Here is a 12,288-nt window from a genome sequence, read left to right as displayed (position 1 = left end):
GACGCCACAACAGTGAGAGGCCCGCGTACCGCAAAAAAAAAAAAAAGTTACAATGAAAGTAGGCAGTGACCAAATGTTCATCGAGAGATGAACAGACATATATACAATGAATAATTCAGCCTTAAAAGGAAATTAAATTCTGATACATGCTACAATATGGGAGCACCTTGAAGACATTATGGTAAGAAAATAAGCCATACACAAAAGGGCAAATACTGGGTCATTCCACTGAGTTGTCAAATTCATGGATACAGAAAGTAGAAGGGAGGCTGCCAGGGAATGAGGGGAGAGGATAATGAGTAGTGACTGTTTAATGGACACCGCGTTTCAGACTGGGAAGATGAAAAGGTTCTGCAGGTGGACGCTAGTGATGGTTGCACAACAATATGAATGCACTTAAGGGCTGAACTACTCACTTAAAAGTGGTCAGAATGGATCATTTTATATTACATACATACATATACATATATATATATATATATATATATACACTTTTTTTTTTTTTTTTTGGTGGTACGCGGGCCTCTCACTGCTCATTGCGGAGCACAGGTTCCGGACGCGCAGGCTCAGCGGCCATGGCTCACGGGCCCAGCCGCTCCGCGGCACGTGGGATCTTCCCAGACCGGGGCACGAACCCGTGTCCCCTGTATCAGCAGGCGGACTCTCAACCACTGCGCCACCAGGTTAGCCCCTATATTACATATATTTTACCACAATTTTTTAAATGTATGTGGTGATCTTAGAAAAATAAATCTCTGCATTTATATAAAATTCCAAACAGCATAACAGTTCTAAGCTGCTGCTCAACAGCATAAAGGGCCAGTTGAATAATAAGAAATAAAAACCTATTAAAGAAGCTACTAAAGTTTGCTTTACCTGATGGCTAGGACCAACACGAATTTCTCCCTGGGTACTGTTCAGCCTCCTGTCATGAAAAGAGCAGATCAGGTTAGCATAATATAGTTCTGACATGAACATGCACACGTTCTTCAAGGAAAACAACTCACTTGAAGTAAGTGAGGGATAACTCAGGAAGAATTAGCTTCCCCACCGTTCCTAATGCCGCCCTGTACATGTGCGCTCCCCTAACCCCACACGCATCTCTAAAACCGTTTCTTCTAGAAACCCCTCTACTGTAACTCCCTGTCTCGAGTACCTATACCATCGTTCTTTCACCCTGCAGAGAGACGAACATCCCTACAGTACAATCCCAATACATGATTCTTCTTTTCAAAATATTTCAGGGTGCCTACGATAAACCTTATTAAAATATAGACAAGATAGCTCATGATTCCTAGCACACACTGGGTCATGCATTCATTCATTTACCAGATATTTATTAAGTACCAACTGCAAGCCAGGAACTGCCCTAGGTGTTGGGGATAAAGCAATGAAAAAAAAAACAAACCAATATTCCTGCCTTACTGGGACTTTTATTCTAATTTGTGTAAAAAAAAAAAAAGAAAAAGAAACAAATAGGTCAGATGATGAAAAGGGTCAAGGAATTAAAGGGGTGGTAAATGATGAACTTTTACAGTTCTTTATACAGGATAGTCAGAAAAGGCCTTATTAATAAAGTGAAATTGAGCAGAGATGTAAAGCGTGTGGGGGCATGAGCCCAGCAGGTCTAGGAGGTGAAAGACCCATCTCATTTCTGTGTCATTCTTACTGCACTTGCTATGCTCACTCTCCCTCGCTCCAAATCCAAACCATCCAGGGTCCTTCTAAAAACCACCATTTCACTGAAACCTTTCTTGATTTCCTCCCCATGTCACCTCACACACCCCCAAAAGTGTGGAGTATCTTCTCCCTTTCACTCCTTCAGGAAACATTCATCAAACGTCTTTGCATCCTGGGCCTTGCACAGGGCATGCAGCGGGTACACAGTTGTGGACAAAGAAACGCAGACCTCGGCCTCCCAGAGCTCAGTGCCCAGAGCTCCCTGTTACCCTCGATGACCATCATGACCATCTGTTGACCCTCTTAGGAAAACGCTTTCCGTGCCCAGTGACAAGGCCTTACCGCGCTGTACAGTCACCTGTGAATTTTCACTAGCGCTGAAGAGTAGGCTTTTCCATGGTGAGAGCTGCTCTATGATTATCTGTCGACCTGGACCGAGCTGAAGAGCATAATAAGGCAGCCAAGACCAAAGAGGAAGCACAGACTCTTATTTTTCTCCCATGGATCTGATACCCCCACCATTAGCTTTGAAGCTGTTAAAATGAATTCTGGAAAACTATTATTTCCTTCAGGTCCAGCACTTTCTTCTTTTAATCCGACAATTTTTCTCGCGAAAAGTCTTATTTTGGCAAAGTGGGCAGCAGATATGACAAAGGAAGAGAGAAGACTAACAAAAAGAAAATGGTCTAAGCCTTAAGGAGCTTACAGTCCATCTACCTGGGAAGGTAGCAGCCATGTCCCAAACACCAGATCTGGTCCAATCGCTCCACTCATAAGCCCAATACATTTCAGGAGAAACAGAGTAAAAATGCTAAGGGAAGTGATCAAAATTAGGCGGGCTTCAAGAGGAGACAGTCCATGAAGAGGTTAAGTTCCAGAGAGACCCCTGAAGGACGTGAGGGGCCCAACAGCAGGCAAGAGAGGGCTTCCCAAGTGGGACCAGAACCCCACCAAGGCGGGAAACTGAAAAAGAGGGGCTGTGGTGGGAGAAAAGCTCCTGTGAGGAGCGACCTTTAACTCACAAGCCACCCTGGTCTCGTGCGTAGGGAAATGGGTGTTGAAAGGCAGAGCTGACATTCCCATGAGTTTATGCAGGGATTAGGAGAAGCTGTTTTAGGAGGTATGCAGAGGAGTCACACAGACCAGGAGGCTATTTTAATCTGAGCACTTCTTTAAAAAAAAAACAAGCAGTCAGTGTTCCCCACTATTTCCCTTCCAGCTCATGCCTTTCTGTTTCGTAACCAGCTATGAGCAAAACATAGCTGCCAAGCCTAGCTCTCTCCTTCATTTCTAAACACTCCCCAAATGCTTGCCTGCCTACAAGGAGGTCTGGCCAAAATGCATCATCTCAGAAAGCTTCAGCCACAGCCCGTCCAGCAACGTGTGCCCACAGCTCAACTTTCAGGTTCTTCTAGACGGTCTTCAAGCGGTTGGTTATGGAAGCATCTCCCCATCACTGCTACACACACTGCAAAGTCCTTGCTGATTCCAGGACAAACATTCCTGGTTCATTTTTATTTTAATTTTTTTTTATTTTTTGCATGCGTTTTTGTTTTTTTTTCTTTTAATATTTTAATAAACCAGTATTATCATATTTAGGTCAAAACTGTACCACAATAAACCCCCCAAACACCTTATTGAATAGAACTGCTTATATACCACTTATTTGTATAAAAACAGGATACTAGTAATTATTAATACCGCTAATAATGATACAAGTGAGACTAAAAAACGTGCTGGAGTATCTTAACAGCCAAAATTAGAAATCTGTTTCTCTCTTTTATGTCAATGAAGGGTACTTATTAATGAGTAGACTGAAAAGCACAAAATAAAACAAAGCACCTTTTAAAATTAAAAATCAATTTTACAACAAAAGTATTCATCATAGGCAATTTTTAAATATTAGGGTCTCCTAGCAAGAGGCACAACGAAGTTAGTTTTGAGCAGGATTAAGATGCAAGGTAAGCAGACAATGGCATTAGCCGACCATATCCAGGTACTCCCAAATATAGAATAAATGGCAGAAATATTTTTTAGATCTAAGAGAAAAGAGGTAGATAGCAATATACACCCTATTAGAGAAAATTGGATGCATCTGACAGAAAAACTGTCAGTGTATGAACTGAAGGTGAAAAGAAAAAGTAGCCTTCCTCCTGGGAAAGTGCCAGTATCCAGCTATATCTGGAATCCAAGGAACAATCTCAGCCCTCCCTTCTTCTGACAGCAGCCAAACTCTACATTCAAGGGTCCCCACCTGCCGCTTCCCAGCCCGAGTGCCCCTTCTGTGGTTCCCACCTCATGTTAGCGGGTGGCACTCTGCTATGACTAATTTGGACATCTACCTCCACCCACTCTGGGACTGGAGAGTACAGAAAGAGAGATTTAATTCACTTTTTATATCCCCCAGAATCTAATACAGTACCTGTCTGACATTATTACTCATTCAGGACAAATTGAAAATTCCGTGGTTACATGAGTATTTCTAGACTGCTAGGATGCAAAACTTGATAAAAATCACCAAGAATTATTCTTTAAATGCAGTATCAACAGCTTATAGGAAACACTCTTAGTGATGATATGCTGACTACTACATTTTTCCTTTTACTTAACACAGCAAATCTCAAACTTTTTGGTCTAACACCTTTACACTCTATTGAGTATCTCAAGGAAACTGTATTTTTGAGAGATTTCAAAATGTTTACTTATTTATTTATTTTAAAATAACAATAGGCTTAAATAACAATATTTAACAATTAAATATACTCTTACGAAAAATAATTGTATTTCCACAAAAAACAGTGAAAACAGAGGCAACGTTTTACATTTTTGCAAATCTCCTTAGGATCAGACTCTGTAGAAGACAGCTGGATTCTCACATCTGCTTCTCTACACTCAATATGTTACAGTACATTCTTTTGGTTACAGTATATGAAAAAAAAATCGAACCTCACACAGATATATAACTGGGAAAGGAAAGATTATGTGAATAGTCTTTTTGATAACTATGGATATGCTTTTTGATACTACACCAAAACCCAACATGTGATTGTTTCTTAAAGGTCTTTTGCACAATGTTAACCTAAAATCTTATCAATGATCTTTTGGACTCTTGTACATTAAAATCTGTTGGTCTGTCTTGGCCTTTGAATGGATCTTCCACCCATGATTTTGTCATGCATTGGTTAGATGGAAAATATTCACTCACTAAGTTTTGCAGATCTTCCAAGTATTAACACAGTTAACTATACAATTAAAAAAAGTAATCACATTCATTAATATCACCACACATCTCACAACAAGAGCCTGTGTACGTACAGAAGCTGTCAAACTCAGAGTGGTGGGTACAAGTTTTTCAAAATTCTAATTATTTACTTGAAAGCTCCAATCTTGCATTGGCAAAATACCATCAGCTGGTTTGCCTCGAAATGGCAGGCTCACTGCGTTCGTTCATTTTCAAGGAAATGTCCACCGATTACCCAAGTGAGTGAACACGGTTTACCAGTTATCCTCCCAAATAAAAACGGTGTTGCATGAAAGAAGCAGCTAGTCAAGCTTCTAACTCCAACAAACAATGCGTGCCCTTTGGTGTGCACCAGCAGTCTTTCACGGTGCTTCCCGTTTCATCATAACGAATACTGCAAAGACAGGAACTCAGGGGTCGGGATCTGATGAAATTAATAATGGGGCCCACAAACCAGCTGTGAGAAGCACTGACTATTATACATTATGAACTTCATAAAATACTGGAGGCTAACTAACTAGGAAGATTGACTTGTTTCCTGTTTTGTAATACTTGCTCCCCTGTTCGTTTACATACACTTCTTCCTCACTCCAGCCCATCAATGTGAAATATTATATTTGTGTTGAAGAAACGAGACATTTACGCATGTAACCTGCTTAAGAACTACGACGCTGTTACACAGAGAAGTTCACAAGAAGAGAATGGACGCTGACTGCATCCATATTAATGGAAAATAAAGTAAAGTCTGGAGCCACTTTCTGAAGTCATGGAGACTGGGATTAACTTGGGGGTCACGGTCCAATAAACAGTCACTGGAATAAATTCTAAAAAATATACTGGAGGCTCAAATTCAAAAGGTCCCTAATCTAGAAAACGCCAGGTTAATCCTTCAATTAGTAACAATAGCTAACATGTTAAGTACTTTCTATCTGTTCTGGGTGCTCTTACAGTATTATCTCATTTCTATGTATTAATTCATATTTTCATATTAATCAGAGGACTAGTAGTGTTATTCACAGAAATTCACATCTTATTCTATCTTGTGTTTAAAACATAGTTACTAAGAAGGTTTCTGCTTGATGTGTAGCATTGCCTAATTAACACAGCAGGTCTGGGCAAAACCAGGGTAGCCCTCAATTAAAGAAGGAAAATCAAGACCAAGGACAGTGTAAATCCCAGCAAGGTCAGATAAAGGATACTACACATGCAATAAGAAACCAAAGATGCAAGTCATATCCCAGGATAATGCAAGACACATCTATGCACACCTTTGTCCTTGCCTCAGGGTTTTTACCTATATTACCTTAAATTTAGGTATCACATACTTGTATGACAAACAGAAGCAAAATAATACTAGTTATCACTTATGAAGCGCTCTCTATACATTATTTCATTCTTCCATGACAACTCTATGAGGCAACGGCTCCACTTAACAGATAATAATAACAGGAGTAACTGCAACATCAATAAAGAAGCTAACATGTACGCTGAACATTAACTATGTAGCAGGCATTTCGAGCGAAGCAAACTCCATACACTGTCTTACCTAACCTTAAGGATGACCCTGGAAAGTAGGTGCTATTATTACCTGTACAGATAAGGAACCTGAAGCTAAGAGAGTTTATGAAATTACCCAAGATTACACAGCTAACAGGTTGGAAAAAGCAGGATTCAAACTCAAGTTTAGTTAACTCCAAAGTCAGAGCTCCCAGCCACACTCCATATGGCAGAGTGATTTTACTGAACCAAAATTACACAACTAATTATAAACAGGACCACTATGAGAAGCCATATCCTTTTCCTTAATTCACTTCTTTGTTCGTTTCAAGCATCAAAAGTAAGACAAAATAATCAAAAAGTGTTTTTTTTAAAGTTTGAAAATCATGTTAAAAGAGAAAACCCATCAAAGTTAAAGGTCAACTTATATAACATTGTCAAAATGGCAAAATTATAAAGATGGTTGCCAGGTATTAGGAATGGTGGGGGGAGAGGGGAGGGAGTAGAATCTTTGTGATGATGGAATAGATCTGCAAAGCTACACATGCAATAAAATGTCACAGAGCTATTCACACACTATGCTAGCGTCCCCCAAGTCTGGATTCTGATGTTACACTGGAGTTCTATACCATACCTCCTAGGAGTAGGTGAGTGAGTGAAAGGTACATGGGAGCACTCTGTAGGATCTTGCAACTTCCTATGAATCTAAAAAATTACAAGTTGTTTAAAGTCAAAAGAAGAGGTTAACTGAGTGATGTATTACAGATAGACTAGGGATAAGAAAGAAAACCAGACATGAGAAAAGTTGAATAAATAACAGATTCCCTCAAAGTACACTGTAGACAGGTGAATAGGTAGCTGAAGAAAGAATGCCACAGTTAGTAAGCTACGAGATTCAATGAATTAACTCAAGTCACACATTCCTTTTTTTCTCTGTATTTACTAGGGATCTCTGGAGTGGGATCATCCTTTTTGAGACATCCTTAGCTGTGATGCATACTACCAAAAAACAAACAAAAAAAAACTCACCATCCTCACAACCAAGAAGGAAGAATTTCTCTGTGCCCCTAACGTAAATAATATACATATTTCGAAACAGCTGAGTTGAATCCCCATTATTCTACAAATCTTTGCTTTGGAATATGAAAAAATAGTCCCAGAAGCCAAATTACAACAATGATGGTAAGCCACTGTGTTTATTCCTTGAGTTAAAAAAAAAATAGAAAGAAATTCACTGTATATGAAATCTAATACAAAAGAAACCAATGTAACAAAGCAGTATCCATGGCAACTACAACTTAATATTTCAGTCCCCTTCAGCTGCAGTGGATTAAATAAAATGACAAGATGTTCCCTTTGAAAAGTAACCCGTTACCATGGAAACGTTTTAGTCTAAGAAGTAAACAGGGAATGGACAGAAAGGAGCAGGGAGCCTGCAAGTGAATATCAGAAAGGGAGCAGCATCTATGCAAAGAAGATGAGGCGGCAGCTGGCCAGACGAGGAAGCTTCTGGAGAAGAGCGAGTCGGCTGGAGACAGGGGCCGCCCGGCAGAACCACTCCTTCCCCCCAAGAGAGGGGGCGGTGTGAGGAAGGCACGGGTCTGTGAATGTTCACTTAAGACCCCCAAGTATCTTTATGTGATCACGGTGACTGCTTACGACAAGAACCTGCATCTACAGGGAAAGAAGAGGGACAAGGACATGCGGTCCTGGGGAGAAGACACAAAGGGGTAGAACAGAGGTCTTGTACAGGCAGCCGGCGTGGCTACTTCCCATCACAATCCACACCCAGAACGTAATGGCAGGGTGGCCTCTGGCCCATTCCCCAAAGGCTGGGACCAGTAACTCTCGAGTCAGACCCTGCTCCTGTGGCTGCTGCCATGGGTGAATGAAATCACATGCAATCTCCCTTTACCTGTCCTTCAGATGGCAAGGCTCGATGGCAGATCGTTCTTATCTTTTCCATAGGGTGGCAAGTTAAGCAGGAAGACGGACAGAGATCAACAGAAAGAAGATTCTAGAAACTCTGTTTACTAGCTCATTCAGAAGTGACCACAGAAATAACAGACTGGGGGTCCAGAATGAAATACACCAAATTTTAGGAAAATCAAAAGGCAATATACCAGAATCACTTCTTTTTACAAGGGTGGTGGGCAGGAGTGAAAGTCAGACTGATAACAAGGAAACCCAGAATGGCAGGCTGGGTTTCTCAGATTTCTCCAGCATGGACAGGTATTTCTAAAACAGTCTTTTCAGTAAGTCTGAAATTTCCTTGAAGTCTGACATAGCTTCTTAAAAATCCAAGTAAATTTTGTATTCTACTCCATAACATATTCCCATTCATTTTAAGGTAGAAAAAAATTTCCCTAAATCTGAGTAAAATCACTGTGCTCTGCCTATCCTCAGGATGCCCCATGATTTGGGCACCCCGCCGCGGCCGGGAGCGAGAACTTGATATACACACCTGAGTCTAGATGCTCAGTTGCCTGGGGGAGAGCACAGACTTCAGAGTCAAAGGAACCTGGATTAAAATGTCAGTACCAAGGTTCTGTCAGCTCTAAGTGTGATCTTGAGAACTCAATTCAACCTCTCTGAGCCCATCTATGAAATCAAGTTCATAATGGCTACTTTGCAAGACAGCTATAAAAATAAAAGATGATCTATGGAAAGCAAGGCACAGTGCCTGTCACACAGTAGTCATCACTATTAATAGCTCCAAGCACTGCCAGGAGCGAGAACAGGAAGTAATTCCTCTGTTATGAGTTCCCAAAACACCACCTACCTCTCCTTCAGCCTCTTGTCACAGGCACGATTTTATATTTAATTTGTGTAATTATTTCTGTCCATGGCTATCCTGACCAAAAGCACCCTGTGGGCAGGAACCAAGTCTGATATTAGCTCACCACTACTTCCCAGAGCCCCCTGGCACTCACTAAAGATATTTTAAATGAATAAATGACTCCAATATTTTAACTCATCTACCATCTTGCCATAAATAACAACTAAGTGCTTTATTGAAAAGTCAAGTCACCTGTGACAGAAGGCTACCCGCCCCCACCCCCCACCCCCGCAAAGCAAATTCATCTGAAACAAGCTTGATAAACTGCCCAGAAGGAACAAAACTCAGGATTCATTCAAAGTAAAAGAAAAAGATAATCAGTCAACATGTGGAAGAGTTAACGTTCCAAATTCATACACAAATGCAAAGGTCAGGACAGGAATTCATTAAATTCCAGAATCATAATATTCTAAATTTTCTCTGACGGAAGGTTCCTTAGAGGCCATCTGATCCCAGCCTTCTAGCTTAATAGAAGAAACGAAGGCCGAGGAGATAAAGGTGCTCTTTCAAGGGGTCACAGTGAGTTAATTATAAAGGATGTCAAGCCTCTCTCCTTTCAGTAGAGTCCCCCTAAATATAATGCAGAGTCCAGAACCAAGAATTTAGGCACTAGCTAAGGAATAAGAAAAATTTCCAGGCTGACACTAGGAGTCAGTAAATATGGCCTCTATAAAATAATATGCAGCATCAGAAAATAACTGGTAAAAAATTTTTTTCAGTAATACATGGGAAAGGATCTAGTTTCAAAGCACTACGATGACCTCATTCCACTGCCTGAAGTTCTTCTTTGCCTGATCTCCCCCACCCCCATTATATAGTAACATGCAGCACATCTGCCCAGGGCACACAACTCCATCCCACCTCAGGCTCCTCATGGGTTTTACTGTCATCACCTGCTGCAAAGAAGAAAACAGTTGTAAGGACCATACCCAACACACACACACGCACACACGCACACACACACGCACACGCGCGCACACACACACACACACACGCACACACGACAGTTTAGGAAACAAATTTATTTTTAAAATCCCACCTCAGTTTATAAAGCAGCAGTATTCACAGGTTAAGCCAATTTCCCGACCAAAAATGTCGCTGGCTTTCCATACATGGATATCAAACTTCATAATACACAGGAATGGAGTGTCCCCAGAAAAACAGGGGCTTTGGACCAAGCAAGTATGTCTATGATGCACATCTAAACGTCTCTTTGTTCCCACTGGGAAGTCTCTGGGAAATGCTTTTTTTAAAAAAAGGACCATCACAACAGGATAGAAAGCCCAGAGATAAACCCACCTATGGGTTTATTAGCACCTACAGGACCATTAGCACCTATGGTCAACTAATCTAGGACAAAGGAGGCAAGGATATACAACGGAGAAAAGACAGTCTCTTCAATAAGTGGTGCTGGGAAAGCTGGACAGCTACATGTAAAAGAATGAAATTAGAACACTCCCTAACACCATACACAAAAATAAACTCAAAGTAGATTAGAGACCTAAATGTAAGACCCGACACTATAAAACTCTTAGAGGAAAACATAGGAAGAACACTCTATGACAAAAATGCAAGATCTTTTTTGACCCACCTCCTAGAGTAATGGAAATGAAAACAAAAGTAAACAAATGGGACCTAATGAAACTTAAAGGCTTTTGCACAGCAAAGGAGACTATAAACAAGACAAAAAGACAACCCTCAGAATGGGAGAAAATATTTGCAAACGAATCAACAGACAAAGGATTAATCTCCAAAATATACAAGCAGCTCTTGCAGCTCAATATCAAAAAAACAAACAAACCCAATCCAAAAATGGGCAGAAGACCTAAACAGACATTTCTCCAAAGAAGACATACAGATTGCCAACAAACCCATGAAAGGATGCTCAACATCACTAATCATTAGAGAAATGCAAATCAAAACTACAATGCGGTATCACCTCACACCGGTCATAATGGCCAGCATCAAAAAGTCTACAAACAATAAATGCTGGAGAGGGTGTGGAGAAAAGGGAACCCTCTTGCACTGTTGGTGGGAATGTGAATTGATACAGCCACTATGGAGAAGAGTATGGAGGTTCCTTAAAAAACTAAAAATAGAATTACCATATGACCCAGCAATCCCACTACTGGGCATATACCCAGAGAAAACCATAATTCAAAAAAGAACATGCACCCCAATGTTCACTGCAGCACTATTTGCAACAGCCAGGTCATGGAAGCAACCTAAATGCCCATCGACAGACAAAGGGATAAAGAAGATGTGGTACATATACACAATGGAATATTACTCAGCCATAAAAAGGAACGAAATTGGGTCATTTGTAGAGACGTGGATGGATCTAGAGACTGTCATACAGAGTGAAGTAAGTCAGAAAGAGAAAAACAAATATCGTATATTAACACATATATGTGGAACCTAGAAAAATGGTACAGATGAACCGGTTTGCAGGGCAGAAATTGAGACACAGATGTAGAGAACAAACGTATAGACACCAAGGGAGGAAAGTGGCGGGGGTGTGATGAATTGGGAGATTGGGATTGACATGTATACACTAATATGTATAAAACGGATAACTAATAAGAACCTGCTGTATAAATAAGTAAATAAAATTAAATTTTTTAAAAAAAAGGGCCATCACCTTATTCCTATTCACAGTGGTGGTGTGAATATGGGGAGCGGTCAGGAGGGGGAGGGGGAGGAGGCAGCAACGGTGGTGGCAGCTGTGGTACCAACACAAGCATTAACGTACACATACTCATCCCACTGTATCAGACACATACTCATCCCACTGTATTAGAGAGACTGGCAAGAAAAGAACAACATTTAATGCTGCATACACCAAATGTTACACGACATGGAAGTAAAGCTTTTTTAAAAACTTTAAGAACTGTAAAGAAAAATATAAACACCCAAAAAGCATAAGAAGAATGCTGGCCAAACATACTGGCCACTAATTTAATTACCGTAATTCCTAACACAGTTCCTAAGATTGTCTTAGATGAACAGGTTGACCAAAAAACAGAGATGT

The 12,288-nt window shown here is 40.6% G+C and overlaps 1 protein-coding gene across 6 annotated transcripts in view; it reads right to left on the bottom strand.

The window, feature by feature from the left end:
• Positions 1-12,288, bottom strand: part of RERE (arginine-glutamic acid dipeptide repeats) — a 426,438-nt gene that overhangs the window by 131,948 nt on the left and 282,202 nt on the right. For all 6 annotated transcript variants that reach the window (XM_029230137.1, XM_029230140.1, XM_029230141.1 and 3 more), the window contains one exon: positions 877-925. In XM_029230137.1, the coding sequence (XP_029085970.1) occupies positions 877-925 (49 nt within the window). The remainder of the gene's footprint in view (positions 1-876; positions 926-12,288) is intronic.

Source organism: Monodon monoceros, unplaced genomic scaffold (assembly GCF_005190385.1).
Source record: "Monodon monoceros isolate NGI ecotype Baffin Bay Population unplaced genomic scaffold, NGI_Narwhal_1 Super_Scaffold_18, whole genome shotgun sequence".
In the NCBI taxonomy this organism is placed as follows: Eukaryota; Metazoa; Chordata; class Mammalia; order Artiodactyla; family Monodontidae; genus Monodon; species Monodon monoceros.
This window is presented reverse-complemented; position numbering and strand designations above follow the sequence as displayed.